General features: G+C 61.8%; 2 protein-coding genes across 12 annotated transcripts; one reads left to right on the forward strand and one right to left on the reverse strand.

The window, feature by feature from the left end:
* The first annotated feature begins 432 nt into the window (after positions 1–432).
* TMEM184A (transmembrane protein 184A) lies at positions 433–9,360 on the forward strand. Of its 8 annotated transcripts, XM_074314018.1 has the most exons (11): positions 433–1,473; positions 1,671–1,842; positions 1,973–2,141; positions 2,777–3,004; positions 5,548–5,713; positions 6,230–6,320; positions 6,421–6,496; positions 6,591–6,682; positions 6,974–7,143; positions 7,540–7,845; positions 8,554–9,360. In XM_074314018.1, the coding sequence occupies exons 4-11, from the start codon at positions 2,777–2,779 to the stop codon at positions 8,811–8,813; spliced, it is 1,389 nt and encodes a 462-aa protein (XP_074170119.1). In that variant the 5' UTR covers positions 433–1,473; positions 1,671–1,842; positions 1,973–2,141; the 3' UTR covers positions 8,814–9,360. The 8 variants fall into 8 exon arrangements, with proteins under 8 accessions (XP_074170119.1, XP_074170118.1, XP_019603055.2 ...); XM_074314017.1 differs by having other exon boundaries at positions 1,671–2,259; XM_019747496.2 differs by having other exon boundaries at positions 1,671–2,259; positions 2,881–3,004.
* A 2,460-nt stretch (positions 9,361–11,820) lies between these two features.
* On the reverse strand, positions 11,821–23,764 carry MAFK (MAF bZIP transcription factor K). 4 transcript variants are annotated; one of them, XM_074314023.1, is made up of 4 exons: positions 23,563–23,764; positions 15,948–16,019; positions 15,513–15,592; positions 11,821–14,629 (listed from the first exon to the last, which is right to left on the reverse strand). In XM_074314023.1, exons 3-4 carry the CDS (start codon positions 15,546–15,548, stop codon positions 14,210–14,212), a joined length of 456 nt encoding a protein of 151 aa, XP_074170124.1. In that variant the 5' UTR covers positions 15,549–15,592; positions 15,948–16,019; positions 23,563–23,764; the 3' UTR covers positions 11,821–14,209. The 4 variants fall into 4 exon arrangements, with proteins under 4 accessions (XP_074170124.1, XP_074170125.1, XP_074170123.1 ...); XM_074314024.1 differs by lacking the exon at positions 23,563–23,764 and adding an exon at positions 16,277–20,299; XM_074314022.1 differs by lacking the exon at positions 15,948–16,019 and having other exon boundaries at positions 23,563–23,762.
* Between the last annotated feature and the right edge of the window lie 1,918 nt (positions 23,765–25,682).

Here is a 25,682-nt window from a genome sequence, read left to right on the forward strand (position 1 = left end):
CTATGCCCTTTTCACCTGGTGACTTGCCTAATTCTCGCAGCAGCTAGGTGAGGTCACTGCTGTCATCTATGCATTACAGATGAGGAAACTGAGGCATGGGGAGCCACATAACGGCCACTGAGGGGCAGAGCTGCGACTGCAGCAAGGACCCTGTCCCGGCCAGAGGCACTGCTGCCTCATGGTTCTGGTCCGCTGAGCAGCGCCTGTGCCATCTGCCTGCCCTTACCAGGCAGGCAGGCTGTGGAGAAAATCGAGGCCCAGGTGAGGCAAGCCTCTCAGACACAGGGTGATGGGCGGTGGCCCCGGGATGTAAACACAGCTGTGCCCATGTCATTTGCACGTCCGCACGGTTGCCACCCAGAAGGTGGTGGTGTAACGAACATAATTGAAACCAGGGTCCCAGACGCCTTCTCAAAGTCCTACTTCAGCTGCCTGGTAGCTCTTAAAAAATACAGACTGAGACTAAATGCTGTCGTCAAGCCAGCGCCTTGCTACTCTGCTCTGTCTTATAAATCAAGACATGTGACTCCTGTGAAAAGGCCCTTGGCCTCTGCTTTCCGCGGTGCTCTGCTCCCAGCTGCTGTCATTCAGGGGGAGAGGTAAAAGCTCCAATAGACAGACCTACAAAGCCAGCAGTTTCCACAGGCAGGGCTGTCTGCTTTGTGGAAATTGTTATTCCTGTAGGTGGAAAGGCTGCATATGGCGCTTGCACGGTGATCAAACTGTAATTACAACTCAGCAATTGATGGCTGACTGTAAATAATGGACACTGGGCTAGTTTGCCAGCCCATCCAGCCGTACATGAGGTTCACTTGTTCCAGGCTGTGCCCTTGGACCAACACAGTGTGTGTAATTCGTCCAACACGGTTTCCTGCTGAGCTGCATGCAAAGGCCCCCAAGCCCCCATCCTCTTCCTCCCTCCCTTTTCCTGAGTGGACGTGGGGATGCTGTTCCAAACTCAGAGCCAAGGACGAACAGGGACCCTTCGATGTAAAGAGAAGGCAGGGAGGACATGTTGGCGAGTGGGAAGCAGGCCCAGGCAGGCCTTTGGGCTTTATGAGAATCACGGCCTGTCCAGGGCTGGGGCTCCCTGGGGGGTCAGTGTGAGCAAAGGAGTTGGGAAGCAGGGTGGCGTGTTCCAGGGGTCGATGGCCTCACCCCGGACCCTCCCGTGCCCCTGGGGGACCCTGGACATGTGGATGAGCCTCTGAGTCCCCCGTTCCCACATGTACAAGGGCCTTGGTAATTCCAGCAATACCTGCGGGGAGGGTTTGGCGGCACAAAGGGCCAGAATGTGCCATCTCAAAACAGCACAGAGCAAACAGCCTTCCGGTGTGCCAAGGCGCGTGGACCCGTTCCTAACCAGAGTGGGGCCAAGACGCAAGTTGAAGCCCCCACCCCGCAGTCGCCTCCAGACCCTGAGTAGACGAGCTTCTCGGCAGGGCTCTCCAGCATGGGGCTGACGCGGGGCAGGTGAGTCAGACCCCCAAGCAGGGCTCAGCAACCCGTCTGTCACTCCCTGTCCCCCCAAAAAACAGATGTTTCCAATGCACCTCTTGGGGACTAGGCTTTTTAAATTGGGGTGAAATTCTCATAACCCATTTTTTAAACCCATTTTTAGGGCATTTAATACATCCTCAATGTGCGACTGCTACCTCATCTCCTTCCAGAACTTTTCATCCCCAAATGGAAACCGTGTCCATCCTGTAGTCACTTCCCATACGCCCACCCCCCAGCTTGGAGCCTGCACTGTGAAAGCTTCCAGCCCAGCTCGGCCCACTTTGACCACCGCAGACCCCTCCCACCTGTCTCAGGCCCAGGCGGCAGCTGCCTGGCAGGCAGGTGAGGGCACCTGGCGGCCAGCGGGTTCCTGCAAGCCAGCTGTCGCTGAGCAAACCAGGGAGGGATAGAGTGTCCACAGCGGGAGGGGACAGCTCTGCTCCGCCCCCTCCTGCTCAACCCCTCCCTGCAGCCAGGAGCTCCGGTGGGCCACCCTCCACAGGCCTGGTACAGCCTCCAGATAGCCGCCGTGTCCCCGCAGTGGGGCCACCAGGGAGGGCCGCAAGCCCACACCTATGACCAGCCAGGCTTCCCTGAAGGCCGGCCTCCCAGGGCTGGGCCGGCAGCTTCCTGCCTGAGAGGTAGGCGCTGGGCCCTGTGCCCAAGGCTAGACGGAACGGGGAGGCCGGGACTGGGCCAGGAACGTGGGAGAAAGCCAGTGCCCAGTGCCCCAGCAGGTTGGCAAATGGCTGAGAACAGGTATGTGGGGCTAGTGGGAGGCAAAGCTGGGCACCCAGTCAGGATGGTCCCAGGGAGCCTGTGGGTGTCAGGCTGCACCCCCTGTCCCCTGCTGCTGCAGGCTGTGCCAGTCCGGCCTGCTCCCCAGGTGCCAGCCCAGGCAGGCCAGGCAATTAGGGCTTCCCCATTTCCCCAGACATCTTTGGTCCCTAAAAAGCGTGCTCGCCATAAGCCCAGAGCACCAGAGGTGAGGACTGCCCAGGTCATAGTTGCCCAGGAGGCTGAGCTCCAGGAAGAAAGCAGCCCCGTCCCAGGCCTTGGAGCCCCGTCCCTATGCACAGAGGGCACCTAGGGTTGCTGGGAGTCAGAGGAAGTGGGCAGAGTGGACTCCTGCAGAAGGGACAGCGACCAATGCCAGGGCAGCCCTGGGCGGCTGCTGGCCAGGAGGAGCCCTCCCTCCACACTCCCCCGCCCTTCCAGGCTCCGGGCTGCTTCCAGCCTCCAGAACACCTTCAGTCTCTCCTCCCTGCCTCTGCAGATGACTAATGCCTCAGGGCTCCTGAGAACAGCCGGTGCCCCCCTGGTGTGGGCAACCTGGCTGCAGCCCAGGCCCCTGCCAGCCATGCCCGCTGTGCCCACCAGGCTGCAGATGGACCGTGTGGGGAACAGCTCCCAGGGCACCTCCCAGCTATTCCTCACTACGGCACTGGCCCGCGGCATCTCAGGCATCTTTGTGTGGACCGCCCTGGTGCTCACCTGCCACCAGGTAAGCCCTCCTATCTGCACCTCCCTCAGGACCTCACTCTCTGGTGGACGTGGCTACAGCTCAGCCTGGCTCTGCTGGGATCGTGGGGCCTAAAGCGATGGCTTTGGTGCTGACATCAGAGGCTAGGCTAGACAGCACAGTGCCCGGGCCTCTCAGAGGGCATGGCAGGATGTGGGGGAGGGGAGGTGCCCTCTCCAGAACGTGGCAGGGGCAGCTGAGCCTGAAGATGGAGGTCTCTTCCAGGCAAAGGGCAGAGGGCGCTTCACCCGGTGGTTTTCATCAGCCCCTGAGCCTGTTCTCTGAGGTCAGCAGTACTGATCCATATCCCAGACGAGAAGACTGAGGCTAATAGAGGTCGGGGGTCTTTCCAAAGGTCCGCTTCTTTCAGAGGCATGGCACCGCGGGAGCCCTGGGAAGGCTGCTAGGACTTGGACTGGGCTCTGTAGGGAGCTGAGAGCGGGAGCAGGGTCTGAGTGTGGCTGGAGGGGCTGCCCCCTCACAGTCCTCCGGAGGGAAATGGGACAGACGCAACATGCTGGCGTGGAGCAGTCACAACTGGGGAGATGGGGCAGCCCCCCAGATGGAGAAGCACCAGGTCCAGCAGCAAGGAAGAGTCAGGGAACGGGCAGCAGGAGTGGGGTGGGCCCCAAGCACAGGGGCCTGGTGTGGGGGTTCCTGAGAGTTCTCAGTATTACAGGAAGGTGCAGAGGGACATGGCTACCCTGGAGAGGCCACCACAGGGGTGGGAGGCAGGAGCTCACGGCAGGCCAGGGAGATGGCCGTCTGGACTAGAGGAGTCAGGACAGACACAGGAGGGGCCTTGAACGTCAGTGTGGGGGTATGGCCTTCAGCCGGAGGTGCTGGGGACCCAGAGAAGGCTGTTGAGGGGAGCCACGAGCAGAGCTGCCCTGGCACTCGCCAAGGGAGTGGACTGGTGGGTGAGCCCAAGGCAGGGGCCAGTCAGGAGCCTGGCAGGCAGGGAAGTGGGTGGCCCTCTCAGTCAGAGTCACCTGCTGTGTGGCCTCAAATAATTAGATATAATGTAGTCACAACAAGTGTGTCAGGGTGGGCCAGGTGAACTACAGTGCAGCTGGGGGGGCCAGCAGGGAGGACTGCCCAGGGGAGGCAGTATTTGCACTGTCTTACCCAGCTGCCCTCGGGCATCTGACTGGTGAACTGGACAGGTGGGTGGCATGTTTGTATTTGCATGGAGCCACGCCTTGCTGCCTGGTGGCAGAATGGTTTTAGGTCGGAGTAGGCTGTGACTTGTAGGACAAGGAGCAGGAAGGGGGACAGGACAGGCACCAAGCATCCTGGGTCGGGCAGTCGCATTCCCAGCCGAGTCCGGGCCTTGGTCTCCCGCTCTGTCTAGCCGGGACCTTCTGTAACTTGGGGACTGGCTGTGTGTGTGTGTGTGTGTGTGTGTGCTTCCTGGGGCCCCATTGCCTAGACGGGCTGACAGAGACACTGGGCTGCAGCTCCCAGGCCCCACCGTCACCCTCCACTCCCACGCACCCCCCACTGCCAGGCCTTCTGCCTATCCAGAGCCCAACAGGACAGAAGGGGACACAACCCCCCACGTTAGGAGAGGACAGTGGCTTGCCAGGGCCACCCAGCCAGGCGTTGCCGCTACCAGGAGCAGAGTTCAGGCCTCCTAGTGGCTGGTCATGCTGTGCACTGCCCACTGAACTAACTGGACAGTGAGCTGCTGATAAGGAGCCTGTTCCTGATGCCAACTCCCCCCATGCTGCACCCAGGAAGCTGGGCACACAGGCCTCTGCACACACCACTCCTGCTCAGCCGCCCTTAGCCCACCTTCTTTCCACCTCTGCTCACAGCGCTCAGGGAAGCCTTCCAGAGGTGCTGTGAGACCACAGCCAGCCACCTAAGCACCCGGCTCCCCAGTGCATTTTCCTCTTAAAGCCCCTGTCACTTTCTTCATGTTCTCGTAGAAAATGTAAAAAATCTAGAAAGGTTTACAGATGAGCTGTCATAACCCGTATTTCCTGTTATCGAGGAATAAAACAGCGCTGTTTTTCCTTTCATTTTGTCTGTGCATTTGCAACATACTTGGGGTCCTACTTGGCTTGTGGTCCTGACATTTTCATGGTGCATTCTGTCTGAGCACATCCCCATTTTCCTGGCTGTGTGACTCCTCTGTGCGTGGCGGCTGTGCCATAGTGTAATCAGACGGCCACCACGCAGTGTAGTGTTCACTGTGTCACCAGGACAAACCCTCGGATACACACCCCTTCTTCATTTGAGTGAATCTCCATTGGGGTCAAAGGGTACCATCCCTTTTCATGTCCCCGTCGAAATGCCAGCCTGCCTTCTGGGATGTGTGTGCCGACAGGGGCCATGAGTGCCCCTTGGGAGAGTCTCCTTGGGTGAATGAATGAGTACATGCACGCGTGAGCCTCCGGTGTGTGAGTGCCCCCCCACCGGCCGGCAGCAGCGCCGGCGGTGGCGGTGGCGGGGGCGGCGGCGGGGGCGGCGGCGGCGGGTGGAGGCCCCGCGCCCAGCCCGCCCTCCCGCATGCGCAGATCTACCTGCACCTGCGCTCCTACACGGTGCCCAGCGAGCAGCGCTACATCATCCGCCTGCTGCTGGTGGTTCCCGTCTACGCCTTCAGCTCCTGGCTCAGCCTCCTGCTCCTGGGGGGCCACCAGCACCACGTGTACCTGGACTCCCTGCGGGACTGCTATGAAGGCGAGTGTGGTGTGCCTGCCTCCACTCAGCCACTGTCAGCGGGGTCGAGGCTGGAGCGGGACCCGGGGAGGGGTGCCCGGGGCAGCCGCCCTCCGGGCCTGAGTCTGGCTTAGCCAGGGCCTGTGGGAGGGGCTGCCCCACAGCCGGAACCAGTGGTGCTGAGGGGGAGCTACTGGACATGGGGTACAGGACTCCCAGGCTCCCCAGTGGGGAGCTAGGGCTGCAGCCGGGCCTACCCAAAGCAGGGAAGGGAAATAGGGCCCTGGACAGGGTGGGCGGGACATCAGAGCCATAGTGACTGCTGTGGGGCACCGGCGGTGCCACGTGGTCCCAGAGCCAGGCTGGGAGCCCCCAAGAGGGCAGAGTCCTGCAGTATCACCTGAGCCTCAGCTTGTCCTCCGTGCAGCCAAGGGATTCTGTGTAGGCCAGACGTCGGGGGCGGGGAGCCTCCATGCGGGCGGGTGCCTGTGTGGATGCCCAGGCTCACTGCCCACCTGCCTGCCCGTGGCTCCACAGCCTTCGTCATTTACAGCTTCCTGAGCCTCTGCTTCCAGTACCTGGGGGGTGAGAGCACCATCATGGCTGAGATCCGAGGAAAGCCCATCCGGTAAGCGCCTCTTCCCAGAGTCCCCGGCCCCTCAGGCCCAGGGCAGCGGGCAGCCTGGGGCCGTGTCCACCGGAAACAACTCAGGAACTTGCACACCCAGGTCCAGCTGCCTCTATGGCACCTGCTGTCTTCGGGGCGTGGCCTACTCCATTGGGTTCCTGCGCTTCTGCAAGCAGGTAGGTGGCGCTTCCAGCCACCCTGACCTCCCTCACTGCGCAGAGTACTGCCCCTCCCGAGCCCTCGCCCCTCACTCCCCTCCCCCACTCCCAGGCCACGCTGCAGTTCTGTGTTGTGAAGCCTGTCATGGCCTTGGTCACCATCATCCTGCAGGCGGTCGGCAAATACCATGATGGGGACTTCAAGTAAGGCTGGCAGGGAGGGGTGGGCCTAGCTGGGAGCACACGAGAGGTTGACAGGCCTCCCCTCCTCTCGGGACACTGCCAGAGTGAGGCCATGCTGGCATGCAGACCCAGAGGACTGGGGCCTTGTCACACGTGCGCCCGAGGACGCCAGGACTGTGTGGCCCGGCAGCCATGGGCTCTCCCCAGCCCCACTCTGCAGTGGGCTGGGTCACTGCTGGCACAGCTGACGAGGTGGGGAGGGCACAGGGGGCGTGTGGCCCACCCTGACCCTAACATCGGCTTGTATCCCAGTATCCACAGTGGCTACCTCTACGTCACCCTCATCTACAACGTCTCTGTCAGCCTGGCTCTCTATGCCCTGTTCCTTTTCTACTTCGCCACCAGGGAGCTCCTGCAGCCCTTTGAGCCCGTCCTCAAGTTTCTCACCATCAAGGCTGTCATCTTCCTCTCTTTCTGGCAGGGTGAGTGGAGCTGCTGAGCCCAGGGAACCTGGTCCCAATTCCACCTCACCCTGAGTGCCCTCAGTTTCCCCAGCCATAGCATAGGTCAGTAACGCAGCCCTCTCCATGGGAAGCTGTACTGCCTGGGCACAGGGCTAGCCCATTGTGGGTGGTGTGACAGGCAAAGTGGCAGAGGAGCCCGTCCCCACACTTGGCAGAGGAGGACAGTGAGGGTTGGGCCCAGGTCTGGAGTTGGGGAGGTCAGGGTGACACATGGGGAGTTCTTGGATATCCGCTGTGCCCAGACCCCAGCTTTGGAAGCCCCTCTGAACCTCGGTCCCTGCTTCGTGGAACGGGACCCCGTGGGCAGGATGTCCCAGGCCAGCCGTGGGAGCCCTGCAGATGCCTGAATCTCAGGTCCCCGCAACCCACGAGGCCGGCATCAGTGGGATTTCTGGCTGGAGTCAGCTCCAGTCCAGACTCTGGTCCAGGGCAGTTGCCTACATGGCCATCACCGCTCCCTAGGAGTGCTGCTGGCCATCCTGGAGAGGTGTGGGGTCATCCCCGAGGTCCAGGTCCTGGATGGGAGCCGGCTGGGGGCCGGCACACTGGCCGCCGGCTACCAGAACTTCACCATCTGCATAGAGATGCTTTTTGCCTCCATCGCCTTGCGCTACGCCTTCACCTGCCAGGTGTACTCAGAGAAGGAGGATAACTCACCAGGTACACAGGCCCTGCCAGCTGGGGGAGGGGCGTGTGCAGCTCCTGCACCAGCACAGCTACAGTAGGGATGGGGAGACGGGGGGGGGGGGCAGACCCAGCCTCCTCTGGCACTCTTGGCATATCTCTCCCCCATACGGGCCCTGGGAATGTCAGCTCGATGAACAGCGAGGACCAAGCCCCGGACAGGTGCCTGGTCTGTACCTGATTCAGGCAGGCTGGCAGCAGAGGCTGGTGGTCTGACCTCTGAGATGGCTGGACCAGATGTTGGGCCCCAGGGCCCCTGCAGTAATGGGGGGGGGTGCCACCAGAGCCTAGGGTTCCCCGCCCACCACACCCAGGTACCTGGACCGGCCTGACAGTCAGGGGGCAAGCGCTGGCAGGTGCTGGCATCCCTAGTGAATGGCCTATTGGGGCAGAGATGGCCTATGGCTGCTCCTGCCAGCCTCGAGAGAAGGTAGGAGCCAGCCAAGGTGTTCTTTCCTGCGGCCCCAGTCGGGGCTGGGACAGCCCCAGGTGGAAGACCTTGGCTGGCATTTGGGGGTTTTGGGAGTCCCCCTGCTGGCCGAGGCCAGGAGCTGGAGATGCAGGAGCCCAGCCCTGGGCAGCCCAAGGCCGGCAGGAGTAGGCCATGTGCCAAGGCTGAGGGTACGAGGTGGAGAGGCCCCACTCACTCACACACGTGCCGCTCACGCACCCGCCCGCCCGCAGCCCCCACGGCACCCATGCAGAGCATCTCCAGCGGCCTGAAGGAGACCATGAGCCCGCAGGACATCGTGCAGGATGCCATCCACAACTTCTCACCTGCCTACCAGCACTACACGCAGCAGGCCACACAAGAGGCCTCGGGGCCTGGCCAGGTCGGGCACCCCTCCCCCATCACCCACCCCAGTGTGGCCGGTGGGTCTGGCGGGGACAGGAAGAGTCACAATATGGAAAAGAGGATGCTGATCCCCTCAGAGGAGCTGTAGCAGGGCCGGGTGGTGCAGGCCTCTGCAAAAAGACAGGGCCCATCGCCCACCAACCCTCTTGCCAAAGGTCAAGCCTCTCCCGGGAGCCCCCCTGCCAGGTGCGTGCAGCCCACTCTCCATCCTGCTTGTGCCAGGTCCGGGAGAGGGCACCTGAGCTTATTAGCTCAGACGGCTCAGAGAGGCAGGAAGCCAGTGTGGCCTCCCTGAACAGACAGATCCCAGGCTGGGCAGCTTCAGGGAAGGACAGCCGGGGAGAGCTGTGCAGCAGGCCCGAGAGCGCTGCAGCTGTATGTATTGCACGCCGGCAAGTCTGCACAGGCTGCAGGGGCCAGGCGACTCCGCTGGGCCTGGCTGTGGCCCTCCTGGGTCCGTGGGAGAGGGCCAGGGCTGCTCCATACACCTTCCAGCCACAGGGAGCCCTGACCAGCCCCCCAGCACAGGAAGGGGGCCTGATGTGGGTTTGGAGGTGTCTGGAGCCACCAGTGGTGCAGGCAGGGCTTCTGGTGACCCCACTTATTTATACATAAACACCTGGTTTTCTAGTGACTCTCATGGCCTGTTTCTGCAGCGTCGGTGCCCTGAAGGATGGACTGTGCTGAGGTGGTCAAAGGAGGCCCACTGAGCTCAGTCTGGGTGTGCGGGCAGGGCCCCCGCTCCAAGCAGGGCAGGGCAAGGAGCTCCCCCTGAGACTGGATGCCCTGCCCTATGCCACGTGTGACACGGGCACACACTTCCCCCTCGGAGCCTGTTTCCTCCATGGGTGGGCCTCAGGCCAGCCCCGCCCTCAGTGATCCTGAGGCCACATATGCAATGCCCAGAGGGCACGGAGGGGCTCGGACCGCCTCTGTCCTCTCCCTCTGAGTGCCAGGCCATGCCTGGAGAGCTGGGACAGCTAAGCCTGGGACACAGGCCCCGCCCTCCAGAAGCAAGATAACATGGGAGGGAACAGAAGCAGCCCAGCTGGGGTGCAGGGGGCCTCCTGGAGCACTTGTGGTCTGGGTGTCTGGGTCACCTCATGGGAGGGGCATTGCAGGAGGGCAGCAGGGGCCAAGTGTAACAGCGACTTGCAAGTCTTGGTCCGTCCTGTGTGTCTGGGCGCTGAGCAGGGTGGGGTGGGAGCTGGGGGAGAGGCACAGGGGAATGGGCAGCCGCCTGGGCAACAGAGCCCGCAGGCACGGAGGCCCAGCAACCACTTCTCCCGCCCTTTGGCCACCTGCTCCCATGTCATCAGGGAAAGGGGGAAACACACCAAGGGCCTCAGACAGAGTCAGCAGAGTGGGACCTGGCCAGCAGTGTCCCCAAGAAGTGGGGTCCCTCCTGCCCCCTTGCTCCCTGGGCCTGGGGACGTGGGACTCAAGGCCAGCAGCCTCTCCCAGAGCCAGCTGGCTGCCTGATAAGATAGGCCGAGCCTCCCCCCAGCGCCTGCTGGAAACTCCCCCTCCTGCCTTATCGTGCCCTCTGCAGCTGGCAGGCCCCCCAGTCGGGCCCCCATGTGGCTCCACGACCCGGCCACCCACAGCTCAGTCAGCAGGTTTGGGAGAAGGCACAGCACTCCCCGAGGACCCCCCGACCAAGGACTTTTCTGGAGGCTGCAGGATAGAGGCAAGATGCCAGTCTCAGCTGTGAGCGAGGGGTGTATTGCTCCCCAGACCCCTGCCCAGGCAGGGACCCCTGAGGGGTCTGAGTTGCCCAAAGCTGTGCACACAGAGGGTAAGAGGGCTCCTGGCTGCAGGGCACCCTCGGGCCAGGCCTGTGCACAGGGACAGACAGCCCTGTTGGGCTTGGTGCTTTGGGAAGCAGAGCAAGTTGGCGTTTTCCAAACAGTGTGCCAAGGACTGGGCCAGGGTCCTCACGCACATGTCACCCTCATGACAGCCCAAGAGGTGGCCAAAGCCCAGGGAGGCTGAGCCACTTGCCCAAGGTCGCAGAGACAGCCAGAGATGGGCCAGCTTCACAAAGTCCAGCTCGCCCCTTCCCGGCCCCCGTGACACCTCTACCTGTGGACAGAACAAAGTACAGCTGTGAGGACAAGCTATGGCGCCCAGCGCTCCTGCCATGTGCAGGGGGAGCAGGGCCACAGGAAGACCCAGGAGGCTCCCTGGGCCTCGCTGGCCTCGCCTTCCTGAGACACCGCATGCGGCCAGGAGTAGCCAGGCAGGCAGGAGTGCCTTGTCCTGGCCTTAGTGTTCTCATCTGTGAAATGGCCCCAGTGATTCACCCCAAGAGCATTCAGGTGGTCCAGGGAGCCCAGCCCGGGGCCAGGATCTGTGCCTCCCTAACTCACCACCAGCTCCAGGCATGGTGCCACTGTGCTAAGAAGTTCATCCCCATACTGGATCGCAAAAGGGAGTTTGGGCTTGTAGAGGGAAGGAACGGACCAGGTCACACAGCTATCAGGCTGGGACGTAAACCTGCGTGGCTGGTACAGCTCAGGCACAGCAGGGCAGGAGGGCTGGCCAGTTTCAGAAACCCTGAGATGCAGGGCTCACTTGCAAGCCGGACCCTCTTTCAGACCCGTCTGGCCCTGGGAGGGGCTGTGGGGGCTGCTCACCCCCCTGGAAGGGCAGACTGGGGTGGGGCCCTTGGTTTTGGCTTTTGGAGGCAGAGTGGCTTGCTTTGTCACCCTGCCGGGCACTCTGCTCTCTGCCCCGCCCCCAAGGCCAACCCCAACCTCCTGCAAGCTCATCTTAGAGACCCAGCAGACAAAACCAGGTGAGAGGGCTGGCCCAGCAACTGGGTGCACCCCGCCCTGGGGCCCAGGGGCGCTGCTAGCTGCAGAGGACAGGCTGTGTCTATGGGCTGGGCATCCTGGTCAGCGCAGAGGGGGTCCTCAGAATCCTGCCCACACCCAGAAAGTGATCCCAGCTGTCCCTTCCCACCCCGGGGCCATCTCCACGCAGCACCTCGCAGCCTGGGAGACCCACTCACAGCCACAGTGACGGAGGGCCAGGCAATGGGGTTGCAGCACTCAGTGGCCCAGAGCACCAACCACAAAGTGAGATGGATCTGAAACCAGAAAACTCTTTATTGCAAAGGTACAAAAGCGTCACAGCAGAGATGTACAGCAATAAATTAGCTGGTGGCCGTGGGGACAGGGCGGGCGCGGGGCATGTGCCCTATAAGCGAGGGCCACCACACAGGGTCTCTTCTCAATAATTTATATCATGATAAAAGCAGCACAAAAATAAATATTGAAATGAAACAGCTGAGTGGCTGGAGGCAAAGGGAGACAGGGAGACGGGTGCTGAGCTCAGATGGAGGCCCTGCCACGGGACAGCCACGGGCCCGCATGCTTGGGGAAGGACTCGCGACCTGAAGCACAGGCGACGAAAACAAACCCACACAACAAAGAGGCCCTTGCCTTTTCTCTTAAATAAAAAACTCCATATATTAAATTGTGACAATGAAATTCCAATGATCTGAAAGGAAAAGAGGAAAAACATGAGGGACTGCGCCTGTCTGTCTTCCTTCCATGGCCCCTGGTCCCCAGAGAGGGGGAGCCCTGGCCCACAGTCCCTGGCGATAGGAACTCGCTCGGTCCGGGGATGAGGGGCCCAAGCCCATGCTCGCCCGCCTGCGTCCCTCGGGACAGGGCACTCTGAGAACCCAGGCAGCCACCAAGCAGGACACCTGGCCAGGCCCCCAGGCCCAGGGGACCCAGTGCTGTCAGCGGGACCCTGTAGGGAAGAGCAGGACGACAACAGGGGAGCAGGGGGGTGCCCAGGGAGCTGCCAGCCGGCTGACATGGGACTGGCTGCTGAAGCCCACTCCCACCCACTCAAACTGTGGCTCTGCTCTAGATTTACAGTATCAAACAGGAAAAAGGTACAAAAACTCTGTACGATAAAATGTGTATATACTTTTATATATATATATATACTTCTCTCTCTTAAATATCTCCCACGGCCCTTACTGATATCCAATGTGGATTACGTACCACGGCTATGGCACCGACAGCTTCCTTTACAAAGCAGGACTTTGCTCTGCAAGGACCAAGCACACCCCAGACCACTGCCTTCCACCAAAGGCCCAGTCACCTTCTGTCCACTGCTAACAGATGCAGAAGCAGGACGGAGGAAGCCCTGGAGACCATCTTCTGCCCCCTCCTTTGCAGCTTGCTGGAGGTCTCACTGGGGGCAGGGAGCTGGAGCCCAGCAGCCTCGGGCCAGTGGTGGGGCTGGGCTTGCAGCTCACCCAGCACCTTCTCAGGATGGCAGAAAGGGCCGGGGCCACACCTGGCCACATGGGAGCCCCTGCAGCAGCTCTCCGGGAAGGAAACCCCAGCAAAGGTCACCAAGGTCATCAGGGGCTCCAAGCGCCCAAAAGGGCAGGTGAAGGACCCAGGCAATGACGAAGCACCAAGGATACAGAGCCCCCGTCCTCTGTGCTGACTGTCCTCTGTGCTGACTGTCCTCTGTGCTGATGGTGTGCCCAGGAGACTGGTCCGCACGCCCTTCTGACCCCGTGCCCCCCTCATCCTCCACCCCCACCTGTCATCCTGCTCTCCTGTCTCCTCAGCAGCAGGAGCCGGATGCCACCCAGCTCCACTGCTGCTCCCGGGACTATGGGCGACCTCACGCCTATTCCACCCAGAACGTGCTCCCCTTCCCCTCCCGGCTCCGTGCGCCAGGCTCCACCTTCCCAGGACTCTGTGGGCTATGGCAGAGCGCTGACTACTGCTCCATGCTGGAGACCTCCCTCCACTCACCCCGACACTCACGGATAATTCGTAACACTTATGCAACTCTCACACGGACCCCACAGGGAAGAAGCTGCTTCTCCAAGGCCCCCAATGCTGCTGGTGCCCTGGTGTGACGGAAGGCATGCCCCATGTGCACGTGCACACAAGCGCCCACTCAAGAGCCTTCCTCCATCGGCTTCCTGGTACGGGCTCTGGCTAACGCTGAAGCAGGGTCAGGATGTGTTCCAACACCAGGAACGTAGGGCTCCTCCTGGGGCACCGGAGCTCAGTCACGGCAACGAGGGGGCTTCTGTGCTGGCTGGTGGGCCACGGCAGGGGACAGAGGTGCTGACACATGATGACAGGCTGCTTACGGGAGTGGAAGACGGAGCCCCTGCCATTGGGCCACAAGGCCAGGAACCTTCTGAGGACCTTCCCTCCGCACATCCCGACTCCCCTGGTGCAAGACACAGGCCTGAAGCAGAGTCTGGAGAGAGCAGGGCCCAGAGGAAGGCCGGTGGCGTGTGGCGTGTGTGTGTGCGTGTGGGAAGGCGTGCGGCACACAGGCTCACAAGACTCAGTTCATCCAGCACCCACAACCGTGGCCCCACCAGGTGCCCCGCCGGGCCGGCGTCTGCACTTCGACTCGGGTGTTAAGGGTCTGTCCTCATGGGACCGTCAAGCACGAGGTCCACCTGGCGTCCTGCCTCCAGCACTAGGAAGCAGCCGAGAAGGGCACGGAGGGGGACTTCACGATGGTGATGACGCTGGTGGTGGCCACCTTGGTGGGCGTGACGGGCCCGCGGGCCACCGTGCGCGCAAAGGTCTGCAGGGCCTCGTACTTGGCGCGCAGCGCGTCCAGCTCCAGCTTCATGCTGGCGTTCTCCGACGCCAGCTTCTCCACCTCCTGCTGCAGCTCCACCCGCTGGCGCTCCAGCTCCTCCTTCTGCGTCACGCGCTTGATGCGGCAGCTGGCGGCGTAGCCGCGGTTCTTGAGCGTGCGCCGGCGCTGCTTCAGGCGCACGACCTCCTCCTTGGTGAGGCCGCGCAGGTGCTGGTTCAGCTCCCGCACCGACATGGACACCAGCTCATCGTCGCTGAGCACCGGGGCGTTCTCACCCGCCTCCTTCTTGACCTGTGGGGCCACGCACGGGGTCAGCGCCGGGCCGCAGGTGCAGAGGCGTGGCGGGAGGCCGCGCCATGTGACCGCAGAGGACGGCTCGGCTGTCCACGCGAGAACAGACACTGCACGGACAAGAGCCTGGCTCCGGGCCGCTGGCCCTCGCTCCTCCACCAAGGAGTGGGGACAGTCACTGTGGGGTCCTTGACATTGTGCACACAGGGCGGGGTCATCAGCTACCCCAGCCGTTAACTGGTCACTGTTGGCCACCCAAACTCAGGGAGGCCGCAGCCCACGTGTGCACAGGCGACCCTCTGTGACTCTCCAGTGCCTGGTACAGGGCTGATACAGGCAGGTGAGTGACAGGAAGGCATGGCAGCCCATCCTGGGCCTGGTGGGACGGGGCTACACTGACCAGGGCTTGGAGAAGCACAGCCCACAAATACACGGAGATCCCCACTCTGCTCCCGAGACCAGAGACAGTGGCCCAAGGGCCACGCCAGCCTCAGAAGCTGAAAGGGCCAGGGAGGCGGCTCACGCAGGGACAGTGAGGACCAGACCCCAGGAGCTGGAGCACCACCGTTCACATGTGCCCTGCCAGCAGTTCTGCAGGACCAGGGCCATACTGACCATTCCTGGGTGCCAGACTGAGGATGCACCTACCCCACCACCCTCCACACAGGAGTCACCCCCTAGACATCAGAGCCAGTGTCTCCCAAGGCCACAAGCCCTGACTGTGTCACCACCTCTCTCAGTGAACCGTCCTCCATCCAACAGTCCCCGACCCTGTTCCAGCTAGCAGGGTTTCCTTCCTGACACTCTGAGGGTGGTCCCGGCAAACGGGCTGCCAGGAAGTGACAGGGCAGAGACAGAGCCTGCCCACTGCACCCCCGCTTACCTTTAATGCCTTGTTCGGTTTGGGATTAGTCGTCATAACCTGGGCACAGTCACCCGGACAGAACTGCTTGGAAACTGTAACTAGAAAACCACAGAACACAGGAATGAGCGTGGTGAGGCCCACCGAGCTGGGGAAAGGGCATGCTGCATCACCAGTGACCCGAAGAAGGTCCCCACTGCAGCGAGGCTGAGGAAGCTCAGCTCCTCCTCCCTGCTGTCCAGTCACGGCGCCCAAAAACCAGGCAGGCCCCCGCCTGTCCTGAGGAGCTCCCCCAAGGTGGGCATCCTAGCCAGGCCTGGGCCTCTGCCAAGGGAACCCAGGTGCATGCCCAGCCGCACCCCCCACTCCAGCATCAGCCCACGGAGTGGCCCGGACCCACCTCATCCAAGTGTCTCCACCCCCCCCAACCCAGCCTGTGCCGGAAAGTGCCAGCACCTTGGGGTGCCGGCGGGCGTGAGCAGCTGTTGCTTCCTGTTCTGACCCTCCGCGGAGTTCACACGTTTGCACCTGTGAAGCACAGGATGCCATGTTGAAGCGCCCAAGTGTGCACAGCAAAGGCCTCCTGAGAACGACTGCACCTGCCACCTGAGGAGCTGCGGGCCCCGGGGCAGCACCTGCCCTGGCAAGAGCCCCTGCTGCCACTGACCTCGCCTGCCTCTCTGACAGAAAGGGCCCCTTCGGGAGACCCTGCCCTTGCCAAGCTCACCCCAATGGGGGGGCCGGTGGAGCCCCGCCACCCGGCCCCACCCTCCCGGCAGGCCTACCTCTGCCAAGGGCACTGCAGCTGTGACATCACCGCCTCCACCTGGGCTGCCCCACAGCCATGACCTGAGGCCCAAAGGGTGGGTGGGGGCTCCCTACAGCAGCCTGGGACCAACCAGGGGGACCGGGACAGGGAGGTGGGGAGTCGCTGCCACGCCAGCTCACCGACTGTCTGGCGGGAGCCGTCCCTTCCGCCCGCCAGCCCCGCCAGCCCCACCGCCCGCCCTTCTCATTTTCGCGTCTGCATTGTGTCACACATTCTAATCATTCATGAAAAAGCCAGCCAAAGCATCCCAAGCATGATTCCCCTCTGATAGTTGCCATGGCGACCTTGGGAAGTAGCCAACCTCTGGTGGTCGTCATGGAAACAGAGAAGCCCACAGCAACAATGGCTTTGGGCCGAGAGTGCAGACATCACAGGTTGTGGGACAGTAAACAAACCCCTCGTGCCCCAGCAGCTGGGGGGCAGGGGGCACAGACATCAGACTCGCGGGTACACCGTGTCATCAGTTTACAGAGTCAGGCTCTGCCTCCGATGTTCCAAATACCAGACAAGGTGAACAAAGCAGAGGGAGCAGAGAAACACACCCAAGGAGGGTCCCTGGGCCCCAGACACAGTGCCGCATCAAAGCCTGCATCTTAGGGAGAACCAGACTCAGGCCAGTGGGTGGTCTGCACGCCGCCCGCCCCCATTCACAGCCCCAGGACGCTCGCTGTAGTACCTCCCAGACCCCCTGCCCACTGGCCCTGCCTCCGATGCCTCTGTGGGCCCGCTGGCCCCTCACCACCAGAGGGTCTCAGCACCCAAGCCCGCAAACCCCTTATCAGTCCTTGTGCCCCGGCCAGTCCTGGACGCTAAGGATGGGCAATGGGGGGCAGGATTGCTGCAGGGCCAGACCGGAGGGCTCCACTGCACCCCTCACATGGTTCCACACGTGTGCCCAAGACGGACAGGCAACAGTTTGGGGCGATGCTAGCAGGGAGGTGAGAGCTGCTTCCCGACAGTGGCTGAACCCCTGTCATCTGGGGGGGCCCAAGTGCCCCACTGCCCGTCCCTCCCTTTAGTGCTGGGGTCCAAGACCCCTGGGGAAGCCAGCAGGGGGCTGGTGGGAGCCATGAGAAACTTTTCCACGTCCAGCAAGGAGGGGTGGTGGGTACCATTCCAACTCACAACCGAGTCGGGAGCACGTCAGCGCACGAGGGCCTGGAGCCGCCAGGCATAGCTGGCCGGTGAGTCACCAGCTGTTTACAGAGCAAGAGCTCACATTCCCACAGACCCGGAGCCCCGCCCACCCGAGGACCCGCTCAGCTCGCCGGCCTGCCCTGCCTGCCGCCCTGCGGTCCTGCTGGAGGGAAAAGGAAGGCCCTAGGGAATGAGGGGCCTCGCATAGAACAGGCTGCTGTGCCTAGAACCAGCTCAGCCGAGACAGGGGGCCTTGGGGCAGAGTTCAGGGCAGGGACACCTCCTCCGGGGACCCACCAGGGTTACCCCATGGCAGGATGCCCAGGTAACCTGGACTTGTGGGCTTGGCCCCCTTTCCTCCGCCACACCCACAAGGTCAAGGCTGAGCCCACCCCACCCACCTCCATAGGCTTCTGGGGGCCCAGGACCCCAGGGGAGGAGCCCAGGCAGAGACTTGAGAGAGGGGCCCAGGGGTTCCCCCCCCCCGGGTCTGAGGGAGGAGCACCCCTCTCTGTACAAAGGACATCATGGTGGGATCTGACCTCAGGACCTGCCTTTAGCCCTCACACGTCAGTTTAAGGACAGGAACTGAGGCCTGAAGGCGACCATGCATAAGCAGGGGTGCTGGTCATCACCATCTCCAGATCACATTGGGGAATAACTAAGTAAACCCTTTCTCTCTGTGAGTCTTAACCTCCTTCTGAAAGACTGAGGGATCAGAAGCAAGGGGCCCCAGGGTCCTGTCCAGCTTCCAAAGGCCTCAGCTGGGCCAAGTGGTGATGCCGGGACAGACCGACTTGGGGCTCTGCTCCCAGCCCCCCAGGGATTCCGGGCCTGCTCCAGGACCCCCCAGAAGAACCAGAGGACAAGGGGAGATGGGGAGCCTGCGGCAGGAGCAGACACTGTCCCCGGCTCTGTGCTGGGACACCCCGCTCTGCTTCAGGCACATCACCCCTTGGCTTCTGCCCACTCTCAGGGACCCACCCCACTGATCTCGACCACCTGCTGGAAGACTCAGCAGTCCCCTGGCCCCCAGCACCCGGAGCTCACCCGGGCCCTGCTTCCTGCCTCTTCCGTGAACTCAGCACGCGGACAAGAAGGGCATCATTACTTCCCTCCACCCAAACTGCGCACAGTACACGTAGTACTGACCTGACGTCACCTCAGACGTTAGAAGAACAGCTTGGGGAAAGGTTCAGAGAAGAGTTCTGTGAGACGGTTTGTAATACCACTGATTGTAATACAACCGTCCTAAACACAATGTGTACACCACTGAACATCGGTGACCTCGGCAGCCCCCAGAGCACACAGGGAGAACCTGGCCGGCATCCAGGTGGGCTTGGAGACAGTGGTCGTGAGGGGCCAGGCCAGGCCGGCGCGCCGGGGCCTGCAAGAACGCGCCGTGAAGTCCATGGCCCCTTCCACTGTGGCCAAACGCCAGCATTACAGCATCAGCAACTGGTCAGCACCAAAAAATGCCCTTCCGGCAGCTTCCCGGGAGGGTGCTCCAGGCACTGTCCCACGTCCCTCGACAAACAAAACTCCAGCCACGCAAGGAGCCCGCATCCCCGTGCCAGGCTGGGAGCCCAGGAAGGCGGGTCTGCACTGCTGCTGTGGACGCGCACCCACCTGAGGGAGGGTAGTCGTGTCACCCCCCACTCCACGCCCTGACGAAGCTGAGCCAGAGTTTGCAGTCAGCACTGACCCCGTGGGACACCTTTTAGGTGATCATCCCTCTAACTGAAGAGCTTGGTTTTCAACCCGAAGCGAGAGACTTCACTCTGATGTACATCTAAGCAAGGTTAACAGGAAAGGCCGTTTCCTCTAAAAGAGAAGGAAACGCACCAGCAGCCCAGAGGGAGTCAACTCCAGTGACTGCAATTTGGAATAAGTTAGGGAGCTGGGCGTCGTTCCCCTCTGGGCCCTGTAGGAACGGGCAGGAGTTCCACCCCAGCGTACCCAGGAGGGGAGGGCAGGGCAGGGAGCCCGGGCTCCACAGTCCAGGACTGCCCTTCCAGGAGGCAGGTGAGCTGGAGGCCAGGGTCTCAGACCCCTTCTGGGTCACTTTTCACTTTAGAACTGCCAGCAAACACCGACTGCTCACCCATTGCTCTGCCTCAGCTCATCTGGGGCAGTGTGCAGCCCTGGCTGTCCCTGGTGTGCCCCAGCCCTTGCTGGGCTGGGCCCAGGTTCAGGACTCCACGGGGACGCTTTCTGCATCAATAAAGCCAGGTGGCTGAGGGAAGCATGACCCCACCCAGACAGCCCTAGGTTTAGAGAATCCAGCAGAAAAGGAGGTTTACGATTTCAAAGGGCTCCAGTTCTTACCGAGACTAAACAAGCAGCCACCCAGCCTAGACCGTGAGCCTCATGCGGGCAGGAAGCAGAACCCGGGATTCAGCATGGGTGGGCTCTCAAAATTATTGTTCCTGTTCAGTGTGAAGGCAAGGCGGCGGCCAGTCCTGGAGCCCGCCCATCACCCCCCCCCCCATTCCGGAGCACCCCATCCATTCTGTTCTCCCGGGTCTCAGAGAACGGCAGGTCCAGGAAGAAGGGGCAGGGGCAGGAGGAAGACCAGGGAGGGAGGGAAGGGGTTCCATCCTAGGGGAGCAAGCCCTGACTCCAGGTCACAGAGACCGGCTGATCACCCTCACCACCATGATGTGGCCACCTCCAGGAGGCGGAGGGGCCATTTTCACAAGTGACCCAAAGCCGAATGCCCCTCCCAGCTGCTGGCCATACACATGGTGGCGCCGACACAGCAGGCACCTGTCAGACAAGCACGTCACCCAACCGCAGACAGCGCGCAGAGCCAGGAGGGCTCCCACCACCCCACCCACTCCAGACTCCATCCCACAGTGCCGCACTGGGCACCCCACCGGCCCAGCCCACACCCAGCTTGCAGGCTGCCCCTGGCTGGCTGCCCTCCAGCAAGATATGACTGTCTGCCGGGCTTGGAGGACATCTGGTCACCTTGCCTTTGCAGTTTGAGGAAGCTGTGTCATCCTGGCTACATCCAGAGGTGACTCAGGCGGCTGCTGGGCTGATGGCAGGCTGAATGCCACACCACCCCGGCCGGCTGTGCCCTGGCCCCTCGCTCCCACCACCCAGCTTCTGGCCACACCTGCTCCCCTCACACCTCTGGTGGTCCTCCCGCCTCGGTTCCCCTACAGAATCCTGTCCATCTCATGCCGCCCAGGGCTTCAGTCAGCCCAACCTCCACGTCCAGACAGGATCGTCCCCTGGAAAACCTGACGCCCTACACCTGCCTCCTGTGCTGTGTCTCCAGCTCACGTAACGCCCTCCATGTTATTCACCCAGAAATCACCCCCACAGCCTCTCCTCTCCTTCCACACTCACTAGCTGACCCAGGCTACCTGGCCTCGGCCCGAGTCTCCCTGCTCCAGCCCTGCAGCACTGCCCCAGCTCAGGTCCCCAGCGTCTCCTATCTGGACTCTGATCTAGGTCCCCCAAGTGCAACTCCCACAGGCAGGAAGAGGGACCCCCTCAGCGTCTCTCTCGAGCACCCCCCCCCCACTCCCCTGGCCACCTGTTGCATTCCAGGCTTCCACCTCTGGCTTCCTAGAGGCCCCCACAATCTGCGCTGGGCTCCCACCCTTCCTCCCCATCGTCCCCTGCCCTCCACACCCCCAACTTTTGCCTCATAAGGAGGCCCCTCCTGCCCTCCGTATGGTAGGGGGTGCCCTCTCCCGAGCACACATCTGGGGCTGCACCAAGACCAGGTCCTGGATGGACAGCAGGGGACACTCAGCCCTACACTGCCGCACCCCCCCCCCCCCACTGCTGGCAGATACAAGGTTTGCTGCATAACAGATGTGTCAGCACTGCACTGAAGGGAGGAAGGGGCCTGGGGGGTAGCTTCCACCCCAACACCTCTCTGCCCCCCACGCCCAGGCACCCAGACATCAGCACAGAAAAGCAAGCAGGGTGCTGCACGAGACCCGGACTCCACTGCCACGGACCAGGCGAGGAAACCCTGGCTCGGTTCCCTCATCTCCAGTGGGGTGTGATTCCAAGGTTAATCCACACCTGCCCGGAAACGCAGCAGCTTTCAGATGATACTTGGGCCACTGCCACCGTGAGGAAGAGGAAGCACGACGACTGTGTGACTTATGAAAAGCAAAAGTAAATTCAGAGCAATGCATCTTCCACTAGCGGAGAGCAGGGCTGAGGTACTGTTTACAGCGCTGAGGGGCACGGATCGTTCCCAGCTGGCCGGGGCTCCAATTCCCGTGTGGACCGGACCGAAATCCAGAAAGTCCACTCCAGAAACCTTTAGACTCAGAAACAGCCAGGCTACAGGCAGGGCTTCTCCCAGGCTGCCCCAGATTGTAAACAAATGCTCCCACACCACACAGTCCCAGAGTGAACGCACACACAGCTGCCAACGACGAACGGCACCGAAAGCCACCACACTGGCTCACGGCAGCCTTGGGGCTGGAACACAGCAAGCCCTCCACTCAGTAGGACCCCAGCTCCCCACTGGCCTCGATTCAACTCCCATTTTAGCAACCACCTTGAAAGTGCATGACGCTGAACTTGGAAGAGGTCCCTTGAAGTCCAGCTGTGTTCAAGCACAGAGGCCGACATGCTCACTTCTGGGAGAAGCCTCGCTTGTGTTTTCAGTCAAGACATGCTTTATTTTGGAATAATGAGAGTCTAGCTTTAGGGTGTAAGGGCAGACCCCCTCTATGGAGCTCCAACTCGAACATTCCCACTGGGTTACCTGGAGAGGGAAGTGACTGTCAAGCACCTCAGCTACCCACAATGCAACAGGTGGCAGGTGTGCCCCACCCACCCACCCGCAAGCCCACCATTCACTTCCCAGACCCCTCCCACTGGCTGAGACTAATACTTCTGTAAAAGCTCCATTCCCCTGAACACGGGTTTGGAGTCAGGGCTCAACGGCCAGCACACACCATGTACAGCTGCACTTTATCAGGATACCTGTGTGGCAATCACAGTAACAGAAAAATCTTACCAATGCCAATAAAGTGATGGGGGGGCAGTTGGGCAGCCAGGCCACCAAACAGAAACCCACTAATTCTATCACCCTGTGTTGGGCATGCACCTGGCCAAAGAAGGTGCTGGCTGTGTGTTGGTCAACTGCTGAATGAACTGTTAGGCGGAAGATCCCATTTCTGCCTCGCTACCAGGACTGTGTGAAAGGTAAACAAGAGTGTAATCATTAACAAGACCAGAGCACGCAACTCCCAGCAACCACCACCGCCAGCTGCCCAGGATGCGGGCAGGTGTCTCGATGAAAAGACTCCACACCTGCGCTGAGTGACAGTCCTACCAGAGACAGGGCCAGGCGTTTGCTGCTCCTAGGAATCAACTACGCGTTTCCCGTCCCCTCCCCTCTGAGGCGCCAGAGAAGGTGTGGAAGCGGACGGTCCTGAACTCAGCAGCATCACATTCAAAGTCAGAAGAAACCCCATTCACAGATGAGAAAAATGAGACGCGCGGGCCACCGGCGTTGGGGGAAGTGACACCAGCGCCCCGTCCCCCTTCCCACCCAAAGCTTCCCGATCAAGGCCTCCCTTGGGGAACCCCTGGCAGGTCAGCTGCTCATAACGTGACCTCGGCCAGTGAGTCCCCCCCACCCCGGATCGGTATGGACCTGCCGCGGGCACAGTGGGAAGGGGCCGCAGGGCCGGCCGGACAGCACAGCGGGAGCGCCCAGGTACCTGAGGCCGAGTGGCCCTGCGCGACCACGCGCACCCTGCACGTGGCCGTTTATTTTCGCCCTAGCCTTCCCGCCTTGGAGTGGGTCTCCGGAGGGTAAAGGCAGACAGGTGGGTGGGGAGAGGGAGCTGGGACACGCGGGCAGCACCCCACCCCACCTTGTCCGGGCTCCAGCAAGGGGCGGGGGGTGCGCTCCCCGGCCGCGAGAAAGGAGGCGACCCCGGCCCGCGCGGCGCGCTCCGGCGGCACACCTGAGCGCAGGTGCGCGGGGCCGGACCGGACCGGGGACTCGGGGTCCCGCCCAACTTTGCCGAGGGTTCCACGCGGCCGTGACTCAGCGGAGCGCGGCCCCCACCGCGCCCCCGGCCCACCCCGCCGAGCCCTGGTGCCGCTCACCTTATGTCGAGCGGGGAGAGCGGGCGCGCGGCTGCTACTCGCGGGCACGCGCTCTCGCGCTCACTCTCGCGCTCCCCCTGGGCCGCCGCCTCCGCCGCGCGCTCCGGCTCCGACTTCGCGAAGAACAACAAGTCCCCACCGCCACCCGCCGCCAGCGCGCCCGCCCGCCCGGCTCCCCAGCATCTGACACCGCTTCCGGGATCGGCGTCGGGCACGTCACGCCGCCCCGCCCACCGCGCGCCGCCGCCCCGCCCACCCCGCCACCGCGCGCCCCATCGCCCCGCCCATCGCGCGACAACACCCCTCCTTCCCGAGGCCCCACCCCCTCGCAGGCCCTGCCCCGCCCCGCCCGCCCTCGGACCCGCGGGGTGACCGCGGAGTTCGCTTCTCTGGATCCCGCGGAGTCGGGACGATGGGAGCTGGTGGGGTGGCCCGAGGCTCCTTCAGAGCTCAGGGAGCCGCACCCGTGCTCACCTGTGCAGGGCCAGCAGAATGCATCTGTGCTGCTGCAGGTGTCTTAGTGCACCCCACGTGCTGGTGGCCCTTGTGCGCAGTGAGCCCCGCACGTGGCACAGGCATCCCGGTTGGTCATACCGAACCGGGATCACCCCCTTTCCCTCCTCGAGCGCGCCCTCCCTGGGCTCGGGGATGAGAGGGTGGGCTCTTCTCTGGACCCCATATGCATATTACCTGGGCGGGCCCCACTGCATCCCTCCAGTCTCATCAGAGCCTCGGGAGACTCTCCCATTCCCAAGGGTGGCCCCAGGACAATACTCAGAACATTACAACCAGGTCACAGGGTCAGGTGGCTTTACCACAAGAAGACATGGACACATACAGGGGCATGCAGAGTTCTCTGCCAGCTGCCAGGCTGCCCTGCTGAGAGGAAAGGGTGCCTAACAGCCCCTCCTGAGGACACCCCCATCTGTCTTTTGAGATCTCATTTTTGACCAACAAATGTGTAAACAGAACAAGTTCTCTTCTGTAGGAACGCCAACAGCATAATGTGACAAATGGCTTTGACACACAGCTTCAGTGTCCAGGGCTCTGAGACACCAGGGCCCCCAGGAACAGTCTCACCTAAAGCACCCCCCTCTCCATGGCGGCCATGGGGAGGCTCTGAGTGGTGCCTGGCCTCACATAAGGGCCCAGTCCTGGAGAGGGGTGCAGCCTCCTCCTGTCACAGATGGAGAACAAAGCTGGTGCAGTGACCAGTCCAAAGTCACAGGGCCTGGCCCACATCAGCAGTTGGATGGGAGGCCGAGCCCCTTGCTGGTGTTTGGACCCCTTCCAGATACAATGAGCTGCCTCCATGAGGCCGCACATCTGAGTTGTGAATAAAGAGGGAGGAAAACCCGCCAAGCCTCTGGGAGTGCCAGCAGACCTCCCATGGGCACAGCTGCCTCTACCTAAGTGTGTCCACGGTCTCAGGCGCCTTCCAGTGGATCTTGGGGAACAGACAGGAGAAAGTGCCAAGAAGTTTGTGGGTCTTCCGTGTGCAGTTAGCCTGGCAGCATGGCTCGGTATTTAGGGAGCAGCCGCGGCTTCTTGCTGCGGAGGACAGGGGCTTCCTTTCGAGAGCGAGCTTCGGGCTCGTTGGGCTCACGCCACTGTGGGCCCACCAGGTGCCCAGGGGTTTGCTGCCGACAAACTGACAAATGAAACAGCAGCAGTAGCTACACCATCCCATCTCCCCGGTAGGTTTTCAGTGTGATCTTCCCCCTGCGACTGGAAGCGTGGTCCCCTTTCTCCTGCCAAACCCTCTGTCATCAGACGCAGAGCTCTCGCTGCCCCCTTTGTGGCCCCTCTCTCAGACTCCGCAGTGGTCTGGTATAATTTAGTTTCTCAATAGTGTCCTCATTTCCCTAACTCGATTGCAGTCTTTTCACACTAACTTTTGGTTAGAGTGCGGTCTAACTATTCTCCTTAACTCCTTGAAAACAGGTCATCGAGAGGTAGGAATTAGGCAGAAGTGGGAGATGCTGGTCACACTTACAGTGACCTAGGGGAGGGGGTCTCTTCCTGTCACCTCTCTGAGTCTTAGTCTCCTCAACTTTAAAATGGGCTTAATAAAATAGAATAAATGTGGAGTCTCATAAAGTATGTTGGGGCAACATGGT

The sequence above is a fragment of the Rhinolophus sinicus genome, linkage group LG10 (genome assembly GCF_036562045.2).
Source record: "Rhinolophus sinicus isolate RSC01 linkage group LG10, ASM3656204v1, whole genome shotgun sequence".
Classification (NCBI taxonomy): domain Eukaryota; kingdom Metazoa; phylum Chordata; class Mammalia; order Chiroptera; family Rhinolophidae; genus Rhinolophus; species Rhinolophus sinicus.

What these genes read in the sequence shown, in the direction of transcription:
- MAFK (XM_074314023.1), bottom strand. Translation starts at nt 15,548, where the DNA reads ATGACGACTAATCCCAAACCGAACAAGGCATTAAAG. An exon ending in AACCGAACAAGGCATTAAAG is followed by an intron (nt 14,630 to 15,512) that starts GTAAGCGGGGGT and finishes GTGGCCCCACAG; the next exon opens with GTCAAGAAGGAGGCGGGTGA.
- TMEM184A (XM_074314017.1), top strand. Translation starts at nt 2,777, where the DNA reads ATGACTAATGCCTCAGGGCTCCTGAGAACAGCCGGTGCCCCCCTGGTG. An exon ending in TGGTGCTCACCTGCCACCAG is followed by an intron (nt 3,005 to 5,547) that starts GTAAGCCCTCCT and finishes CCGCATGCGCAG; the next exon opens with ATCTACCTGCACCTGCGCTC. An exon ending in ATCCGAGGAAAGCCCATCCG is followed by an intron (nt 6,321 to 6,420) that starts GTAAGCGCCTCT and finishes TTGCACACCCAG; the next exon opens with GTCCAGCTGCCTCTATGGCA.